General features: G+C 39.7%; 2 protein-coding genes across 2 annotated transcripts in view; both read left to right on the top strand.

Moving 5' to 3' along the window:
• The window catches only part of LOC120778179 (probable serine/threonine-protein kinase DDB_G0267686), a 129,914-nt gene that overhangs the window by 68,574 nt on the left and 38,875 nt on the right, over positions 1 to 22,465 (top strand). The window contains exon 2 of the mRNA XM_040109916.1: positions 367 to 562. Within this exon, the coding sequence (XP_039965850.1) occupies positions 367 to 562 (196 nt within the window). The remainder of the gene's footprint in view (positions 1 to 366; positions 563 to 22,465) is intronic.
• Positions 3,998 to 5,940, top strand: LOC120778180. Its single transcript, XM_040109917.1, has one exon. It carries the CDS (start codon positions 4,144 to 4,146, stop codon positions 5,920 to 5,922), a length of 1,779 nt encoding a protein of 592 aa, XP_039965851.1. The 5' UTR covers positions 3,998 to 4,143; the 3' UTR covers positions 5,923 to 5,940.

The raw sequence follows: 22,465 nt of genomic DNA, 5'->3' as shown, positions 1-22,465 counted from the left end.
GGCCAAAAAGTTACTCCGCAAGGCTCAAATGTGGACCTGTCAAAGAGATATTGTAGGTCGCGTCGAGTCGGGCCTGGCTTAGAGCTGAGACACCTTAATTTTTCGAGGCATAACTATGTCTGCTAATTTCGAAAAACGTCTCAAAGAAACTTCTCCGAATACCACGGAAAGTCAAATGAACTCTTAACACATCTAAACTCGTCAACATCTTAGGAGCTTATGTATTTAAAATTATGCCTTTTGGCCGAATAGCTTTATGAGCTTCGTATTTAACCTTTACATCTCAACAGTTTACTCTTCAAATAACTTTACTTTAATATACTATTGAATACTAACGGTTTATTATTTATTTGTTTTTTTTTTCAGAATTTTCTCGCCGCCAACGCGCAATGTTGGTGGAATGCACCACTCACCGCCGCAACACGTGCGCTCAAATATGCCGGTCATGTGGCGCCCGGCATGCTATTGGTGACAGCCGAACCATGCGCACTGGAAGTGCTACGCGGCGCCTATGCGCGTAGCGTGCTGAAACCACCGGCGACTTATGTCATCAGCTCAGTCGGTGAGTGCAGCAATACATGTTCATTATTATAGAAGTTGCATTGGAGCAAATGTGTATCCAAAGAGAATTGCAATCAGTTTAATCACTACCAGACATTTTCTAGGGGTGTACGCGTAAAGTACTCAATAAGTCCTCGAAAAATAGTTAAAAATTCGTTGTTTCAAAAATCAAAATTATTTATTCCCCAATCAAATTTTCTAAATAGTGTGTTAAAGCTAAGTTGTAGTTCAATGAAATCATAAAAAATATAAATATCGAGTCTTCGATTGATCAAAAAATAATCTGTTTCGACGGATTTGTTCTGAAAGTGGTCTTGAAACATGCAGATGTAAGTTATTGTCGGAATCGTTTCTCATCACATTGTATATAGAGGAGAGTCTTGAGGGAACTTGATCCACACACATTTTGATTTTTTACCCTGTACAGGGTATATATACGAATTATCTGTTTGAGATCCTATTAAGTAAATAATCAACGTGAAAATCTAAGTTAAATTAGCCATGTCCGTTCCTCGTCTGTATATAGTATCTCAGTTTTTGACACATCGCTCTGAAATTTTCAACATTTTTTTTCTCGTCAAGGTCCTACTCATTTGTCGGAACCGCAGATAGGATAAAGCTGTCAAACACACTGGTCGATCGACATGTAGTTCTTGTATGGAAAACTTTTTGATTTGATAATATATCTTCATAAAATTTCGCACAGATTATTTTCCATAGCAAATATACAAATTGAGAGAAAGTTCTTCAGATCGGACTGCTATATAATATAGCTGCTATACAAAGTGAACGTTTAAAATCCAGTCCTTGTATGGAATACATTTTATTTGACAACATAACTTCATGGTATGGTATTTAGTAAAGATTATTACCCAAGTTAGCGCTACAATCTTCTAAGAAATTGTTCAGATGAGACCACTAAAGTTTCCACAATCCGAACCACACTAAAACCCGATTACAAATTTCATAAATTGAATCTCGTTTGATTTGATTTATATACAAAATCACCAATCAAGTAGCTGTCAAAATTACAATGTCAATAATGAAACAAAAGAAAGAGCAAAGCAAAGCAAAGAAGATTACAAATACTAAATAAAATGAAATCGTAAACAATGCCGCGCTACAATCGGTCGCTGCCTTTGAGGCCTGTTGAATATTTATTGCAAGCAGCACCTTCGCTTGCATACATTCGGACTTGTAAATTATAAATGGTTAATTAAAGCAACAACAAGCGGCAATGTTTACAATTTACGATTTATAAAGACAGCAAAACGGCAGCTGCTGGCAAGCGGCACAACAATAACGATAACGAAGCGCAGAGTGGACGTCGACAGTGGTTGCAACAGCAATTACAACAGCAGCAACTGCAGTAATATTGTTGTTGTTAAAAACAGCAGCAGCAACAACAACTAGTGAATGCATAAAGCTTAGCGCTTGCCAAGCCAAACGCTTTGTGGCCATGAACTTGTCCATGACTCTTAGCCATTGACTATTTTTCGCCAGCCAATTGCAATCATAATTAAATTCAAGCAATAAATGTTGTGGCCAATGCGAAAGAAGTTGCACTTACAGACATAGTATATATGTTTGGATAAAACTAAGTAAAGGGTGGTACATAATGTGGGTTCTTATTTAAATTTGCAGAAAAATATAATTTTTTTTCTTTGCTCGGTAATCGGCTCTTCTGCCGGCTTACTCGGCTCTCCACAAAATGGTCTTAGTAATCATTTTGGGCTTATACTATATATCAATATTATCAGGAGTTGATTCAATGTATTCGTGTTAACGGTTTGAATCGGTTATCGTTATTTCTGGAGCTCAGCTCTCCAAAAACGGTCTTCTCGATGGTTTTGATCTTATATAATATTATAAAGAATACGTTCATCGGAATTCATGTCAACTGTTTCAATCGGTAATTGTTTCTTCTACGCTGGAACTCGGCTCTCCACAAAATTACTTTAGTAATGGATTTGTCTTCACTACGTTTAAGGGATGGTCGTAAGGGACTTCGAAGTGATCTCATGTTCAACCACAGAGAGTATAGTTCTCTATCGCTTGAATCCAAATTGACTGTATTGACCTCCGTAAATCTGCATGTTCTGCGGTATTCATAGTTACACTGTATGAATCTATGAGCACGGTATTCGGTATTCATATTAACGGTTCGAAATAGTCATCTTTTGTTCTTCGTGCTTACTCGGCTTTCCAAAAAATGGTCTGGGTGAAGGATTTGGTCTTATAAAATGTTATCATCACGAATAGCTTCATCGGTATTCGTGTTAACACTTTCAATGGCTGATCGTGTTTTCTTCGTTCTTATTCGGCACAACTCTCCACAAAATGGTTTTAGCGATGTTTTTGTCCTTATATAGTGCTATTAACATGAATAAGTTCATCGCTATTCATATTAAAGCTTTGAAACGCTAACTGTTTTTTTTTTATCGTTCGAACTCGGCTCTTCAAATAATGATTTTAGTCCTAGTTTTAGCGTTATATAATGTTATTACTAAGAAGAGGTTCATCGGCATTCGCACTAATGATCGTTCGAACTCGGCTCTGTTGTTGTTGTTGTAACGGGTACCTAATCCCGCTGGGACGGTAAGGATTAGATAAGTTGTCATCGACTTCATTCAACGGGGTCGGACCAAAGTGAGAGGGATGTCAGATGAATGGGGTTAGCAAGGCATGCAAAGAGCTGGCTAGTGTCATTCGAAGACTCCCGCTGGACATATGTTTGATATGTCAGGGTCTATTCTGGATAAGTAGGAGTTTAAGCTGCTACAGTATCCAGAACTAAGGCTCTCCACTACGACAGGGCTTAATCCCGCGGTCTTGGGGCGACCAAATAACAACTCTGGAACGACTGGTAACACTTGATCTCAGTTTGGCTTGTAAAAGTTCGATGAAGGCATGGAATATCAAGAATTTTTCTTGTAGGATGCGGGTCGTTTAGACCTTGTAAACAAGAGAGCACTGCTTTTCCCATCCCGAAAGTGTTTAATTTTGCTTACCAGAACTGTATGGTCGTTGCTTTTCTTCATATTTCCAGCAGCAAAGACCCGCTACACTCCAAATATTTCCGCAGTAAGAAATATAACCCAATCTGGACCACCCTGTACCCTGTTATACCACGAAATGGTGTCTGCAGACATTGTCATTGCCTCTGTTTTCCGTTTCAACTGTCCGTTGCGGCAACAAGTTAATTAAGTTTTCTACACTTATTCGACCATAACGGTTAACGAACTTCTTCTGCTCTTACGAATACCAAAATTACTTTGTCATTGTTTTTGTATTTAAAAGCAATTTTTGTAGTACGCTAATATTTCCCAGTATTTCGAAAAAAAAATTCCGTAACTTGTGAACACTACACATTCTTTCTTTTTGTTCTTCAAATTTGTTTTTATTTTGCTAAGACAGCATATGGCACAAGTCACTTGCCAATTGACTGACACACATATCATCCAAATTTCAAGTGTAGCACCAGACAAACAAATTTGCAGTGAAAAAAACAGCAAATCCACCAAAAAAATAAGAATTCGAATAACTGACAAAATTGCGTTGCTCATTTGACGGAGATCGAACATGAGATCCACCACTCCTGCTGCGACAAATACGAGAAAACCGAATCCGCTGCAGGATGACGATCTCTCCGAACTAACCAAAAGGGAAATACTCTTTTGGGCGCGCAAACTCAAACTATCGCCGTCAGAGCTATTTACGCTCTCCAAACACGAACTCGAGTATCATCTGGAACGGGCACAGCAAGAAGATCTTGAGGAGGAGCAGCGACAAAACCAGTATGCGAAATGGGAGATGTTGTCGGAGATGAAACGTTTTTTGCTCGAAGAGCAGCATAAGGAGCGTTTAAGAGGCGGTGGAACGGGAGCAACACCGAACCGGCGCACAATTTGGGATATTTTATGCACTGCCGTCAGCGAAATCGAATCTATGTACGCCCATAGGCAAGCGTATGCGGATAGCAGCGCCGATTCGTGCCCATACTCGGATACCGGTGGTTCTAGTAGTTACGCAACGTCATCCTTCGGCGGTTTTGAACCGCCACAGGTGCCGAATATGTGCTCGACAATGTATGACATGCATCCCGACGACTCACAATGTACGCCGCCAGATTTTCCCTCCACATTTACGGCCACACCAATCAGTTTTGAGAGATCCCAGCAAAATTGTGAAAGGCAATCGCGGCCTTTGAACGCCACCTACAATTTGAATGCGGCAAATGCAACGTATAATGCGTGCGCCGCGCGGAATGCAAGCAGAAGTCCAGTACGCGGAGCTGCGCCGAATTCAACATACAACACCTGCGCGCCTCGTAATGTCACCTATAACATGCCACTTGCTACAAATGACATCTACAGCAACGCATGCCCGTCGGCGGGGAATACCACCTACAATATGCCAAGTGGTGCAAATGCCACATATGATGTATGTAGACCGCAAGCCGCGAACGCTTCCTATAATGTGCCCAATTATGCGCCAAATGCTACCCACAATATACCGAGTTGTCCAGCAAACGCTACCTACAATGTACCGCGTTCCGCGCAGAATGCCACTTACAATATACCGCAACGCGCGCCGAATGCTACCTTCAATGTACCGCGTTGCGCGCCCAATGCCACCTACAATGTTCCGCGTCCTACACCAAATGTCACATACAGTGTGCCACGTTGCGCGCCGAATGCTACCTATAATGTATCGCAAGCTCGTACCGCCACACAAGCGAGGTGCCCCAATGGAACATTTAACGTGTCTCGTGGCGGTAATCGCACCTTCAACGCTAGCCCGCTACGCGGTAACGTTACTTTTAATGTGTGCCCCCGTTCGGGTGGTGCCGGTGCGACACCGAGTTTCTGCCCGAATCCCGCGATGGCATCCACACCGAAGAACTGCCCACACACCGGTCAACCGCCTTATTTTCGCAACTATACCGATTATTGGCTGACATTCTCGGGCATGGGCATCGCCGAAGCGTCCCAGAGTGTGTCATATGACATGTTTAGCGACAACAAAAGTATGGTGCGTGCTGCGGCGCGCACTTATTCCATTCCACATCGCAGCAAGTCTTGTCCACCGATCGGGCGTACAAATAGTCCACAGTTCGGCTACAGTTCGGGTGTTAGCATACCATGCCCGCGTGGTGCCACGCGTGCAACCTCACCTATGCGCTGCTCCTCGCCAGTTCAAGCTATAGCAGCGGTTAATTACGGTATGTCGCCAGTAGCGCGGCCACCAGCTGATCGTTATAATGGCGGACCGCGTCGGTTGTGTCGCCGCAATACGAATAATGGCTTTTGCGATTGCGCACGTCGTTCGCGGAGTGTGCCGCCGCGTTGCTGCTTTTAAGTTGATATTAAAGTCGCATCGCGCAGACTTGCTGAAGTTGAAAATATATCTTTATTGTATTTTGTAAAGAATTTTACTTTTTAAAAATAAAAACTCATTTAAATGGTCCTCATGTACAAACAGTTAATTTTGGATTACTAATTTTTCTTTGCGAAAATCTTTAGTTTGTATATATTGGGTCGATCCCTATAAATTTAACTGGATTTCAACTAAATTAATTTGTGATATTTCAGACGAACTCTCAACTTGGTCTTCGTACCAAGGATTTGTTCACGCTGTCGTACCAGACATAGATCTGCTGGTCTTTAGTGATGCCAGATGGAGATTCAGTTTAATTTGAGCTGAAGTATTCGTCATACAAGCCATCGGCGCATTTTACGAACTTTAAAAGTGGCTTAATATCTTCTCTTGGTATTTTATCTTGTCCCTTGCGAAGCTCCTTGATATCTAAGACAAGTTCCAGATAAGGCTGGAAAGAAGTACACTCCTATGATTCCAGGATACCAATCTCTCTCATACCTACTTTCTTGCCATATAACGTCATTACCAACGCCCATCCGGGTCGCTTTTCATGCCAGTTGTACCCTGTTATTAGGCCAACAAGTCCTTTCGAGACCGTGTTATCTTGGCGATCCTGCACGTCCTTAAGGCATATTGATCCCCTTTATGCTGTTTCCGGCGTTTTTACCAAACTGAGCCGCCTTTCTGTGTCAAGTAAACCTGCTTTCAACTCTGACTGTGACGATGATCGTTTCTGCACCTTTTTGGTGACCTTTATTTGACATTTCGGCGCTTACAACCCTGAGACAACATTTTCTCTTACTTTTATATATTTTTATTCCCTGATCAACCTGACAGTCTGAGTAAATGGCATGGCAATCATTTGCGCCTCAATTTTTGAGATATCGATTTGAAATTCTGCACATGTCTTTTCTAACCCAATAAGTAACCTATTTGTAGAAACCGCTGATATCGGACTACTATTGGACACTTTAAGATTTTAATTGTGACTTTCGACAGTCTGTGCTCCTTCATTCCTAACACTACCTCGATTATTGCCAAAGTACAGAGACGTAACAAAATCCTTAAGACGCTAGGCGGCAGCACATGGGGAAAAGACAAAGAAACGTTGTTAGCAACATCCAAGGCCGGCCGGCCTTTAACTACACCGCACCAAAACGGTCGCCTGGATGCAGTGAAATGCATACTCTGATCAGACTTCGGACGCAACAAACTTCAGACAAGCACTGACCGTTATTAACACCTTCAGCGACCCCCTCTCTGTAAATGGTGTACTTGGATACAAACCACCACTCATTGCAGTAGAGTCCTCGCATAACAATAACCACCTCTTTGCATGCCCTGCTAACTCTACTCATCTGACACCGCTCTCCCTTTGGTCCAACCCCGTCGAAACAAAGCGTTTCCTGGGCCTACCGTTGTAATACCTCGATGACAACTTATGTAATCCTTACCATCCTATCGGGGTTTATGTACCCGTTACAACAACAACAACAAAAGAAATAAATAGAATAGGTTTTTGTAATTTTGTTCAAAATCTGTTCGCCCAGAGATTCATTAACAATTCAAACTGTCCACAAACCATTGGCCTTAAATTAGCATGAACACAACAACAATGTAGCGCTGGTCTAGCCCGCCAGTAAACAGCTTGTGGCACGCAATAAAACTAACACCAAAATAAAGAAATGCATGTTGCAAGTTGCGGCAGACACTATTCTAACTTTGTTGCATTTGCTCTTACATAATTCAGTATCAGTTTATTCTAATTCTAAGCAACACAAATAAAAATCTTAAAAATATACATACATATGTCGATGTTGCTATTGCTGTTGCACTGTTCCACATCGCGTCGTGCATTAGTTGCGGCTCGTCGAGTATTCAGTTGCAGCAAATGCCACAGCGCTAAATGGTCTGTTGCAAAGGAATTTCATGGCTTCTTGTTTATCTAATGCTCCCTAAAGTATAACTATATGAGTGAAGCGTGTGTGTGTGCGTGTCACATAAAATTATTGTCACACCCAAATATTCGGAGAATTCCTACAAATATCGCATTGCAGTGTTAATTTGTGTAAATCAGTGTGGAATGCGTTAATAGCGATGGCGGTTTAGTGAAAACCTATAATCGGAGGGTCGTTCAATAAATACTTGAGGGCGCTTGGGGCTTCAAAATTAATTTTTTTTTATTTGAAAGCAATTTCAAATGAGCTGAGAGGAGACTACCTGTCATTTAAACGCTGATTACATGTGTTTTTGCTTGTAAAATGTTTACTAATGTACATCTTTTCGTTTATACATATACATATGTATACAGCAGAGCAAAAGTCAGATCGAAGGGTGTTGAAGACTTATATATTTAGCTACAGCACTATGAGTCCCCAAATCGGATTTTTTACTTTCGAAAACAAAAAAGTCGAAAGTGATGAAATCTAGCTAATACGGTAAGTGAGCGATGACTCTCATTATGTATTTATCCGAAAAGTCAGTCACAATCATGTTAGAATATGGCGTCGTAATAAAAATTCATGATTTTGTTGCTCAGAAATTGCCTCACATAAACGACTAAAAATTCCACATGTCCTCATTGATCGTTTGACCCCGTTGGACGAAGTTGTGGTAAAGCAAACCACGGTAGCCACAGATAACTACAGGATTTATACGGAAAGTAATAAGACTGAGTTGATTTAAAAAAATTTATTAAACCAATTCTTCAAAAACTTTCAAAATAGGCTCCTTATGCATCGATGCAGCGCTGTCAACGCGATTTCCAAGCATTGAAGGCGTAACGGAATGTATTCTCCGGAATGGCCTTGAGAGCCGAGGCGCAAACTGTTTGGATCCCCTCTGCCGTCTCAAAATGCTTGCCTTTCATTGGCATTTTCAGGTAAGAAAACAAAAAAAGGGGGCCACATGGGCTGTAGGACGGCTGCAGAAGCGTTGGGAAGCCGGCCTTGGTTAGGTAGTTGTTCACAAGAAATGCGGTATGAACAGAGGCATTGTCGTGGTGCAACTTCCAATCGGCAGTGATGTCTTGTCGGACCCGATTGACCCTTCGTTTGAGTCTCTTGAGGTCTTCCACGTAAAACTTGGCGTTGAAGGTTTGTCCAGGAGGAACAAATTCATGGTAACAATTCAAGTCTCTGTCGCCTGTCGCAGATTTACCGAGTTTCACACAGAATTTAATCGCGTAGCTCTGTATTTTTGGCTTGCACCACTTACAGAAACACGTCGCGCGAAATTGTTTGTCCTGACTTTCCTGGTGCTCAGAGACAACTGACCAGCCGCTCGTTCGTTACCTTCCAACACCCTCTAAAGAATCCTGTCGGTGTGCGCACGCTCCGAAGTGCAGTCGCGGCGAAAGATAATCAATCATATTACATTTCGGACAAAACCTGTAGGAGCACTACCTTGATTTTTTAACGACTTTAACGTGACTTTTTCAGTTTCTGTTCGCTTTTGGATAGTGTAATGATGAGTTTGATTAATGTAGTATCGCTAGCTTCATTGTCAAGCATTTCTTTTGCACAAAAATCCGGTTATTGTAATACGATGCATAGCCAAAACATTGACCAAAATAATTTGAGAAGCTCTATAAGAGATATATTGAAGTCTTCTGATATCTCTGTAACGATTTGCAAACACTTTTCCGTTGACTTTGTCGCTGTTATCGTCATTAACAATGGTGAATGGACGACTTTCATGAGGTAAGTTTTCAATGACTTTACGATCTTCACGGAATGTTTGTGCATTTAAATGTGTATGTCCGTGATAGAGTACCATAGAATCCCAAAACACTTCTACAACATTTTCAACCTTGTCAAGCAAACTCATTCCACATTTTTTTTCATGATAAAAATAGCCAGGCAAACATTTCACGTCATAAGCAAACATCAGCCAAACACAGACTTATTGGCATATGGAGATCAAACTTCACATGAGCATAAAAAATATAAAAGAAGGTTGTACCAATCTAGGAATGAAATATTTATCGATTCAGTTTTCGCACGCATTTTATGTTCACCAATCCGGCTCATAATTGATTTCAGTACATGTCCCCTTGATTTTGATTCTCCAAAGCTTCAAGTAATATGTGTTACATAGCTTTCTTGGCTACTAATGCAGATGCTTAGGTCTTGGATGAAGAATAATCAGCTTCCTAAACACGTTCTTAGTTTTGGAAACACATGAATTCACATCGCTTCAATATTTATTGAAAACATTGTTGATATAGTAATAAAAACCATCTTCTTTTAAATATTTTACATATAATGAAATATGGAGGCGTTTTTCTTATTTGAGAGGTCGATTTTGTCGATTGTGATTCATTGAGTTTAAGTTCATTTGTTTGTTTACACTTTTTCTCTTTCTTTCTTTTTCTCAGCTGTGATAATGTAATAGATTTCCAATTCTGGCAAATAGCTGGCGCTAAATCAGATTCACACAGAGGAAGGGTTTCGCGTAGATAAGATTCAAATCTCGAAGACGAGATAAAGAACTGTCATTTTTGTATGGCGAAATCTTGCTTTAAATTTATAAGATTAGTAGGATAAACTTTCCATCAGCCGAAATCTTGTGATTAGGTGTCGGTCTGAATATGGTATAAGTTTATGTTCCTACAGAGCGTTAGACGAAGAATAATCGGATCTCACTACAGGCCTTAGTTTATAGAAACACTATCTTTCAAGTGACATGGAAACTAGCAAATTTCAATATCTAACATCTTGATAATAAGACGCTAAAGTGTTGATTGCGATGAAGCTCAACGTTGATTAAACCTTCAATTTTTAGGGTCTCCGACGCTTCCTTCTGGGAGTTACAAACTTCGTGACAAACTGAATATACCGTGTTCAGGGTATAAAAAGCAAAGTAGTTTGACCACATCGATGACTGTTATGTAATCAGCACTTCCCAACAGTTAAGTGTTCTTATCTTACTCTAGAACAATGTTTTAGACATTAAAAACTCGCGAGATTAAATTTTATTCGATCTACAAATAATCACAGAACTCAGAACACTCATGTGATTCATAGAACTGATTTTACAGAGCCAAAAAATATTTCCTATATGTAACTAGTGACAAATTATTTTAGTGCTAGACTAGTTTAAGGACAACAAGGAATTATATTTTTTGGAAACTTGTCATATAATCACGAATTAGTTGTCAGAGCTATTAGCTAGAGTTAAGTCAAAGCTACTAAGAACCCAACACTTTATTGCCCTTTCAAAACATACTTGCAACAATCAAAATCTGGTGTGCAATAAGAGCACGGCCTGCGCTTAACTTAGAATCCACTCTAGAATACTATAAACTAACGGTAAAATGAGGGCCTTGAGACTAGAAAGATCTCCTTCGTTTCATATTGAACACTAAATCTTCCCAACATGACTAATGTAATCGATACTTGTTTATTTGTATGTCTTAATTTATGCATTCTATAGTTCACACCAGACTCCGCGAATACCGTTATATTGGCGCTGCCGCCGAAATGTGTTGCCTGCTGGCCATAATTTATGCGCATATTTCATAATCATGAGACATTTTCAGAATGCGGATGAGAGCCTAACGAAAATTTATGCGGCACTCAGATCACTTGCAAAATGTCGCATAATTTATGGCGCCGACAGTGGCAATCGAAGCAACAGCAGCAACAATTGCTGCTACAACTCATTTGCCTACGCGCACATTCATACATACACACATACACATATACATAAGTATATACATATATAAATCAGCTTGGCGGCGCGATTGTTGGCTCGTTGCACCTAAATTTATGGCTGTTGCAATAAAAGAGTGAAAACAACAACACCACCAACACATCAATAAGCAGCAACGTACATTTTTATGTCACGAATCAAATTATGCAATGACAGTGACAGCAACAACAATAACAAGAAAATTAGTTAAATCGTAAATTAATTGCAGTCGCATTATGATGGCAACGACAAGTTGCCGAGTGGCCACATACATATATACGTGTCTGGATGTTTCTTGTTTGATATGTCTTCAATTGCGCGGGAGTAAGGACCTCCACTAATTTCATTTCCATTTTATGGCCGCTTGTTTGACTGACATGCATCTGCCACATCAAAAGAAAGTGAAACTCACCTTCTCCGCTGTTGTTGTTGTTGGCAACGTGGCAACCAGCCGGGCATTGCCGCACGTGGCACGTCCATTTGCGTTCGCTTTTGTCGAGTGCTGCTTTTGCACTGTTGTCAAATCACTCACATCAATCAGCCCATTAATGCGTAATAACAACAACGACAACGACAACAACAAAGAACGAAAGCAAAAGTAAATAAGAAAAGTGACAGTATTGCAAATGGGAAGCCTCATTTAAATGGTCTCATCATCAACTGCTACTGTTGTGGCTAAAAAGCGCAACAAATAAGTTACTCTTTGACAACGACATCTTGACTACGAGGGTACACTGTATTTGAAAAGTATTGACACATGGCTGATAATGAAAGCACGATGAGTTTCAGTTTGACAAAATCATTGAGCCTGCTGATTCGAAGTTCAAAATACATATTAGTGTCACCAATTTATCACCAAGTATGACTTTCATTGTCTCCAGCGAATTTTGGTTTTTTTCGATTTCGGTTCATTTTTGTATAGCCATTCACCAAATTATTGGACGCTTTCGACGTCATATCCACAAATTAACGTCTTATCACCAGTAATAATGCATTCTGATGAATGTAGAGACCTCAGCTACGTTGTCAAACATTTCGTTTGCGATCTCTAGTCGCCAACATCTTTACAAAATATTCAAGTCTTCTGGTACAAGTACAAGTCCATAATTTACACGTTTCATACCCAAAATATAACCCAAAACATAACCCAAAATATTATCCAAAACATTACCCAAAATGTGTTGAGTCACACCGTAAGCGACATTGAGATTCTCATTGATGATTTCCAACCACTGTTTCTTTAATTTTTTTCGATGTTACGCTCTTCAGCAGGATGGAATTAGACAAGTTTTCGATGACTTCATGACCTTCTTGAATCTTTTGTGCCACTCAAATATTTCCCAAGACATTTATGCAACATTTTCAACGATTTCTTAGCCGTGATTCCATTGAAAACACAAAATATCAAAGGTTGTATTAATCTAAAAAAAAATTATCGATTCGATTTACGCAAGTGGACCAGTCAGTCTCAAATTTGATCAGGCTTTGATGCAGAAAAACATCTTAGACGAAAAGCACTAACTCAAAACTACAAACATCACATGGAAGAACCAAAATATAAACTAAGGTAAGCGAGCACACTGGATCATAGAACCAGCTCCTTCAGTTAGGAAAAAAGAAAATATCTTGTGTAGCCATCATCGGCGAGCATTGAAAAAATGGGAAGAATGAAAATGGAAAGTTAGTTCATTTACTCAGTAATATCTCAGTTTCTGACAGATTGTGGATTTATACTAAGAAGTAATGGGAAGTGCAATAAATTTATTTAATGCATGAAAAGCAATCCATCCATCTATCCATATCTAATCCAGTATTATCACAAGTTGCTCTTTCAACTCAATTTCAAAGTAACCTGTAAAACTTTCGTGCATTTTAAACTTCGTGCAGATTATAAAGGTATTTAATAAGCTGAAAGTGGTCCAATTGAAGATCTCTCTTGAGTAAACTATTTTCAAGAAAATAGGAGATAACTTCCCTTAATTGCATCTATCAAGCCTAGCACAGATACGCATCTCTTTGAATAGTCTTTCAATGCGTTGTAAGTCTCTCATAGCCAAGTTCAGCTACAGCTTCTAAGGTCGAAAGCAATTTATGAAATAATGAAACCGAAATTAATTTCAAAACCCAGTTTCGGCTGCTGATTAAAACTCAAAGGTCCATGAAACAACATTGAATTTGTTTTTTCGCTCTTCCACGTTGATAACCAAGTTCTGTACTTAAGATCCCCTGTCAAAAGGACTTCAGACGAGTGGCACGAATGATTGTGAATTGTCTACAAGAACTTTAAAAGGACTGTAACTTAAACCAATAATTTGTACTCTTTGAACTCTTTTTGAAGCTTGCGAATGCCCTCTTAGGTCAGTCAAGGTAACAATGGATTAAACTCTATACTAAATTATGAATAACCGACCGAAGTCGCGCAATATTTACAAAACGTCGGCTAAAGTTTTATTAAACTCTCGCAGATTGATTTCACTTTTTTGCATACAAAACTCACCTACCATTTTTATAGTTATTTTATTGACTAAGCCTTACTCGACTCCATTAACACCATAACTTCCATGACCGACTGTACATGACGAACTCCCAACTTGCAGATAAAATGCCACACATCCACAAGCAACACCAACAATGTTGACATCAATACAACAACAACCATGATCTATTGCTTGCAATGTCAATAGTTTTTTGTTGCTTGAACTGCCACTGTTGCCTTGCACAGCAGTCGCCGCCGTCGCCGATGCCGTTGCCGTCGCAGCTGCTTAAAAACAATCAATCAGCGACGATTTTTCGCTCAATTAGACATCATCATTCAATCGGTGATTCGTGAGCTGTTGTGACGACTTGAAGAAAGAAGAGTCGACAACAATAATAACAACAACTTAAGCAAACAGACGAAGCGACAATCGACAACCGTAACCAATAACGGTAGACAACCATCAATCGCCACTGTAGCAGCAGCCACAGCAGCAGCAGCAACGGCAATAGACGACACAGCCGAGGCAAGCTGCCAAGCCAAGCCAAGCGAGCTGAAACGAAATGCAAAACTGTCGACAAAGACGAAATGCGGGCTCATTCGAGATTAAACGAAACAAAAAGCAATCGAGCCAAGTCAAATCGTCATCGACGGACAATCATCGCCAACAATTGCGGTTGCTCTACTGTTGTTGTTGTTTGTTTGTTTTCGTTTTTGATTATTGCTCTGCCGAAATGCAGTGCCAGATGAAAATGAAAATCGCAATGGAAATGGAAATGGAAATTGAAAAGAACAAACAAATGATGGCCAACAGCAGCTGCAACGGTGGCAGCGACGGCGACATCAACAGCGGCAGCGGTGGCACCATCAGCCATGGTAGCAGCTATTGCAGCATTGGCGCTGGTAGTAATCATTATCGCAAGCAACAACAATTTCATCACGATTTTCAATGCAATGCAAAGCGAAATGTTGCATACACACACACATACACACTCACACGAACGGTATCAAACAATTACAAATTGGCTGTTATTGTGCTGCATGATGATTTTCACATTAGACGGTCAACAATGCGGAAAATCGCCGACTGCCAAGCAAAACCAATCCACAGTTGAAGCCGGCTGCAAGAGGCAGCAAATTGCTTGTAGGCTGAGCGCGCTTCTGTGGCAAGTTACTCCTATTATTATGCGCGTTTTGTTTGATTGAAGCACATGTTGCAAGAATTTCCTCAATTCCACGATTTATAAATGTGAGCATGTTTGTATGTATGTGGTTGTTTGAGTAGGTGAAGCACGTTCTGCGTTAATTAAAAAGCATTTGCTGTAACAGAATTCGAGTTGGAGTAATCCACTGGGAGAAATTTACTAGTTTATGGCATCTTTAAAAGCTTAGAAGTACCCAAGAAGGTTTCTTAAGATTGCTGGATTGGATATGGCAATTTAAAAATATTAATAATTTGCATAATTTGATAAATTTGATCCGAAGTGAAAAAATATATATTTTCGCTTATTATGAAACTAACGTTGAATTAATTTCCTATACATTGCTTAAGCCAGCCGAGGATGACCTTCCTTGTCTTCAATGAATTTCCCTTTTTTGTTTGAAGCTCTTTTTGGAAGCGACATTCGCTAGATTGTTGAATTGTTTCGAAGATGCGATGCGTTTGATGAATGTATGGTTCTCCGTACCTTTTTTTGAAACCTCTACTCGACGATTTTTTGCAAAATATTTAAGTATTTTGGTTCGAGATTAAATTTTTTGTCATAGCAAAAAGCGCCAGACAAACTTTCCGTGTCGAAAACACTCATATGAATCTCAAACTTCACACGAAAATAAAATAAGCTTTATCAATCTCGGAAAAACATTTTATTAGTTCGGTTTGCTCGCAGTTTGCCTTTTCGCTATAAAACTGTATAATCTATTGCTAAACTTCAGCACTACGGTTGCTAAATATCTCTTAGCTTAGCTATGTTGGTGACATCTTTCGGCTTTCTTATTGAGTTCAATGGCGGTTTGGTACATGTTGCGAGTAATACAACAATACAGACAAAATTCGAATCGATTGTTACCGGACGATTCTAGAATTTTTTCGAGTCTAACCAAATTTCTTCATTACCCAGTATTATCTCTGCCGGAAAGAAAAAAATCTAATGTGAATAAAAATAAAATATTTTTCTTTATAGACCTGTCCATCGCAATGGCTTTATTTGTCTTTAAAAAGTCCGCTACGTTTATTGAGGGATACCCATATCCGATTATCCATTCTCAATATAGAGCCTCAAATCAAACCTAGCACTACCTCGATATTCAAATTGCACTTCGTCAATTCTTTATAATTAGAAACTTAAAGAAGTCGTAGTGCATTGTTTCTAAGAAAGAGAGGTGAGACCATGTTTTCTTTTCTGTTTCAAGAAATAGTTTAAATGGTATGTTCACAGGAAATTATAATATCTTAAAGTCTCGGCAAGGTGGAGGGCTCCAAACGGATCTATTCCCATCAGAATGACAATAATTTATAATTAGGTGGAGAGTTTGCTTTGCTACTTCTACATTCCAATTCAGTTCAGTTTCACCTTGTAGTTTTTTGATGAATTCGAAGCCTAATAAAAGTTGTCCAAAGTCCTAAAGATAGGTTAAGTATTACCTCAACCTCTGCCCACTTCACCTGTCTTCACTTTTCTTCATAAATCTCTTGTTAGTTAGTCTCAGGCAAAAGGGAACTGGTAAGTCTAGTATTTCAGTAAAAAAAAAAAAAAATGTTCTGCCAAAATCACCGTTGTATTCTTCCACTATTTTCTGAAGAAGAGTTTGTCGAACGATAAACAATTAATTAGCCGCCGAAAAATCATTCTCGCCTTATGGAAGTCTATATTTTAGTTTTTGTAAAAAAATTTCATTATTTACCCGAGGAGTCTCACAACGAAAGGTAGGATCATGTACCCTTTTCACACAGCCAATGCATTTAATTCTTCCACCTCTTTGTTGGTGTCGACACCGCTTACGCGATTAAAGCCGAGTTAACAACAGCAGGCAGTTTTCTTCTTTTCATTGGAGGGTGTTTTTATCTTTTCTGGCGGGTCCCGAACCCAGCTTACAACTCTGAAGAGGGATAATTCGCATTGTCACTTTTGTTCGTCTTCAAACGGATGTTTTCTGGCTACTCGACTACTATATTATCTACATTTGGCTACCAGTTTCAGACGCCGAAATAGAACTTAGCTGATCCGGACCTCAACAACTCTAAAACTCACCACATACAACAACACAATATTTCTGCCGCTAAACTATTCTCTGAGTGCAACAAGCCAAGAATAACGAGAGCAATTCACAAATCAACTTAATTCTGTTGCAATTGAATTGCATGTCTAACAACGTTGCATGCGCTGAGCATTTTTCCACTTAGTGAGCCGGTAATTGAACACGGTAATGAGCGCGCGCACGCAGCGCAAAAACCAAAAAAACAACAACACGATGAATGTGCGACCAAATGAATTGATCGTCGCTACGGCAGGCAACGGTAGCGCCAACAATAACAACAACAGCGGCAGCGCATGTATGTGATCTGATTGCCAAATGTCATGGATTGCGGATCAGTGTGATTGCCACAGTGCTGACATATAATACGCATATACGAATAAAGCGACGGCAGGAGGCCGATCGTGCACATCATTATCGGCATTTTCGCTTTAACGACTGCACACTGAAATTGAAACAATCGCAACAAAAAGGAAATGACTTAACGACAGGCACGCAGGTGATTTCAGTTATACCGATGCATGCGCGCACATTCATGCCACACAAATAAGTACAGCTATGTAATGAGCGATCGCCGCCACCAACACCGATCGGTGCAGATATTTTCATTGATCAAATCACGTCAATTACGGTTTTTTGTTTGGCGCTTCAAATCATTTGTGCTTTAGCTTTGCATGTGGCATGCAGCAGCATATCAAGATTGTGCGGTTTAGTTGACCAGCTGATATACGCGTGCCACAGCTGCCACAAATCATACGACAGACCTTACATGGCATAACGCAGAAAGGAAAAGCGGAGCAGTGAATGGGCGAAAGTGCAATAAATCTGTGTGGAAACACCAACGACAATGCCACAAAGCGACAAAGCTTAGCGAACGCTTTTTGATCGAACGATCGAGCGATCGATAGCATTCGTACATATCTACGAATGTATAAGTATGTGTGCTCTCATTTTCTTTTTCTGCATTTTTTGCTATTGTTGTTGTCACTATCGCTCGCATCACCCACTGCTGACATATATCATTTTCACCGATCTCATTGAAGGATCACTGATCAACACACTTCAAACTACTCCGCATACTATACAAAAGTAAAAGTAAATATAAACAAGACTGTAACGACTACTTAAATAATATAAAGTATCACAAGCGGCTAGTTTAAGTATCGACTTAGTTAGCATATTAAGTAAAATTGAAAAATCAAAATTTAAAAGTAGCATAATGTCACGTTTTAGTAATATACTTACCACCATGAGACTGCTAGTAGCAAACAGCATGACTCCTCAGCGACAGTTAGTAAGACGGAAAGAAAGAGAGAAGCTAGGAAGTAGAGCGCAGTATGCAGTTGCAAGCCAGCTAGCATTAATCTAGCAAGCCAAGAAGTCAACCAAAACCGTCGCACCAACTACCGACCAACAGCTCGTATAAACTTATGTCAACAACATTTTCGACTGAGCGCTCACGCTAATGGTGTGATGACACAATGCTCTGTGAATCCCACAAAAGCACGAAAAAAAAACACAAAACAAAAACAAAAAAATAAAAAACACAACAAAAAGAAGCTGCGAAAAAATGAGAAATTTGTTTGCCGCTAAAATAAGAAATCAAAGTGATCGAGTTTACGCGAACCTAGGGTCAAAGTTTGTAGGATCACTTTAGGACGGTGAGAGAAAAAGTAGCGCACAGCACATACAAGTACATTTACATACTTACACTTATACGAAAGCATACATACATTAGGATGATTCTTAAATGTAGAGTGGAGAGAAAATTATAAAAAATTTTCAGAATTCAACTTGTACTACCAATACTTCTTTAGACAATGCCATATCTCATCAGATGTTGTCATCGTCCATGCCTCAGCATAATATGGCAGAACGGGAATAATGAGTAACATATAGAGTTTTGTTTTTGTTCGACGAGAGAGAACTTTACTTCTCAATTGCTTACTCACTCCGAAATAGTACCTGTATATTCTGCATTAGATTTCGAAACTGACGTTGTTATTGGTGTTGATGCTGTTTCCAAAATAGACGAAATTATCTACGACTCCGAAGTTATGACTGTCAACAGTGACATGGGTGCCTAGTCGCGAATCCGACGACTGTTTAATGATGACAGGAGATATTTCGTCTTGCCCTTGTTCCTCACTAAACCCATTTTGTATCGAACGGCTCGGAGAGGTGCTTCCCGATCCTGATGGAGATTTTGGTGTTGCTCAAAGTCAGTTTACGCAGCCGTACCAGTTTTGCGAGGATACTATATTCAGACATCGCGGCAGCTTCTTTTTGTGCTGTCAAAAGCAGCTTTGAAATCGGCGAAGAGATTCTCTTTTCACGGGTCTTTTCGAAGATTTGGCGCTTGGTGAATGTCTGGCCAGTTGTTGATTTTCCAGGCATAAAGCCACACTGTTAAGGTCCAATCAGTTTGGTGACAGTGGGCTTTAATCTTTCACACAATACACTCGATAGAATCTTATATGCGATGTTGTGGAGGCTCAGCCCTGGTGCAGATTGTGGGGTCTCCGTTTTTGTGGTTTGGGCAGAGCACACTTAAATTCCAATCGTTGGGCATGCTTTCGCCCGACCTTATTGTACAAAAAAGCTGATACATGCTCCCTATCAGTTCTTCGCCGCCGTGTTTGAATTACTCGGCCGGCAATATATCGTGCCCCGCCGCTTTGTTGTTCTTCAGGCGGGTAATTGTTATTCGAACTTCCTCATGATCGGGCAAGTGGAACGTATACTCCTTCGTCATCGATTGAATAATCGGGTTCGCCTTCTCCTGGCGTTATATTTTCACTGCTATTCAGCAGGCTGGAGAAGTGTTCCCTCCATAACTTTAGTATGCTCTGGGCATCAATAGATCAACTTTGGCGGGTCTACAAGAGTATGCTCAGATCTTGAAACCTCCTGTCAGTCGCCGCATCTTTTTGCGAGCATTACCCCTGTCGGCCAGCTTGTCAAGCTCTTCGTAACTACTTACGCATTTCGGCCTCTCTGGTATATATGGTAACCCTAAATGAAAATTTATATATAAAACTTTGATATCTCGGTCGAAATCTAGAATCATACCAAAGCGATTTCAAACCGATATTGTGATGTCTACAACCATAATAATTCTGATTTTTGGTATTAACTGCAAGTGTTAACTCTAATTTCTGCTCAAACCCCTTTACTGCATTCCCAAAATAGATTCGACTGTTGACGATGATCTCTACATTAATCGGGATCACAATTGACCTAATTTCGTCGCAGTCTTAATAACCTTATTAAGACTTACATACAAGAACTTTGAGGTAACTTGTCTGCGTAGTTTGTAGTTTATTTAAAACCTTCGAGACGAGCTTGATTCTCATTGATCTCTGTCCCAATAACCGCAAATTTATCTACTCCACAACAAGTGATTGATCATCACAAAGTCACTCAACTGTTAAGAAATCGAATTTTGAGTTTCGAATGAAAAAAATGTACTTTTCGAGTCCTCAAGGGGAAATATGAACTTTGCCTCCAGTATACTACATCTCAAATCGTACACAAGTTAGTAATTGAAGCATTTGGCCGAGTTACTATCAATTGTAAGTAAAACTTATAAAAAAAACAATATTTTCCTTTTTAAATGCCACCCTAATATTTGCATATACATATAAACACATAACTGTATAATGAAATCGAAATTTTTCAGCTAACTAAAATTTGGCGCAAAATGCACTACTTTTGTACACATATACACACTTAAAGTCCCATATACGTGGTAGTGTACTGATCGTGGCAAATGCTACCACTTTTTGATGCTTACTAATTATAAAGCGAGTCCACAGCCACTGCACACATCTAATATGGACGATAGAGGGAAATGAATTTTCCCTTTTATGGTACTTTATGGCGTTTTCTCACAGCTAACAAACTTATTTGGGCCTTAAAGTGTTCCAAAGTCACGGAAGTTTTGGTGGGAGAAAATTCAAATGTTCATGCAAAACAGATCACATCAAGCGAACACACACACACACAAACACTAGCAAACAAGGGATTACACGGTCGCACAAATAGCACAGTTGGGAAGGTGTGCCTTTGCAGGATGGATGTGCAGTGATCAACTTGTAGGAAATTAAAACAAAGCAAGAAAGAGGTTAAACTTCGGTTGCGCTGTAGAATACCCTTCACAAATATTTAAAAAAGCTATCATAAAATAACATAATATAAATATTGATCGAACGGTTTGTATGGAAGCTATATGCTATAGCGATCCGATCAGAAGAATTTTTTCGCAGATTATTCTGTTGTCTTGGGCAATAATCTGTGCCAATTTTCGTAAAGATATCTTGTCAAATAAAAAAGTATTCCATACAAGAGCTTGATTTTGTTATTTCGGTTTGTATGGCAGCTATAGGCTATAGTGGTCCGATCTGAAGAATTCTTTCACAGGTTGTACCCTTGTCTTGAAAAATAATCTGTGCCAAATTTCATGAAAATATCTTGTCAAATACAAAAGTTTTCCATGTAAGGATTGGATTTGCAACGTTCGGTTTGTATGGCGGCAATATGTTATAGCGGTCCGATCTGAAGAATCTTTTCACAGATTATACCATTACTTTGGCCATTAATCTGTGTCAAATTTCATGGAGATATCTTGTCAAATACAAAAGTTTTCCATACAAGGATTTGATGCTATAATGATCCGATCGGCAGAATGTGTGATTGTAGCGGTGTCTTAAGCAATAATATATGCGAAATTTCGTGAGAATATCTCACTAAATGAACACAATTTCCGTACAAACACCTTTTCTTATATTTCCCACTGGGTCGCCTTGCCTCCACACACAACCGCGCACACAAATCTGCTCTCCGCCAAAGGGCATTCGATAAAGTTACTCTATTGGCCGAGTACGACGAGCGCGGTTGCTGGTCAAAACGTGGTGGCACGACTGCCGACTATTTGGCAAAAACGCCAACCGTAAAAACATTGTTCTGATTTTATTGTCAGCGCTGGTCGAACAAATAGGTGGCCTCATGTTTTGCTGCAAACTTTTTGCTGGCGCGATTTCTTGAAGCAAACTCACCCCAACTTTTTGCAACGTCAATCAGCAATAAAAAATTGTA

This window comes from Bactrocera tryoni, chromosome 5 (genome assembly GCF_016617805.1).
Source record: "Bactrocera tryoni isolate S06 chromosome 5, CSIRO_BtryS06_freeze2, whole genome shotgun sequence".
In the NCBI taxonomy this organism is placed as follows: domain Eukaryota; kingdom Metazoa; phylum Arthropoda; class Insecta; order Diptera; family Tephritidae; genus Bactrocera; species Bactrocera tryoni.
Note: the sequence above shows the minus strand (reverse complement) of the source record. Positions and strands in the feature narration are given on the sequence as shown.

What these genes read in the sequence shown, in the direction of transcription:
- LOC120778180 (XM_040109917.1), top strand. Translation starts at nt 4,144, where the DNA reads ATGAGATCCACCACTCCTGCTGCGACAAATACGAGAAAACCGAATCCG.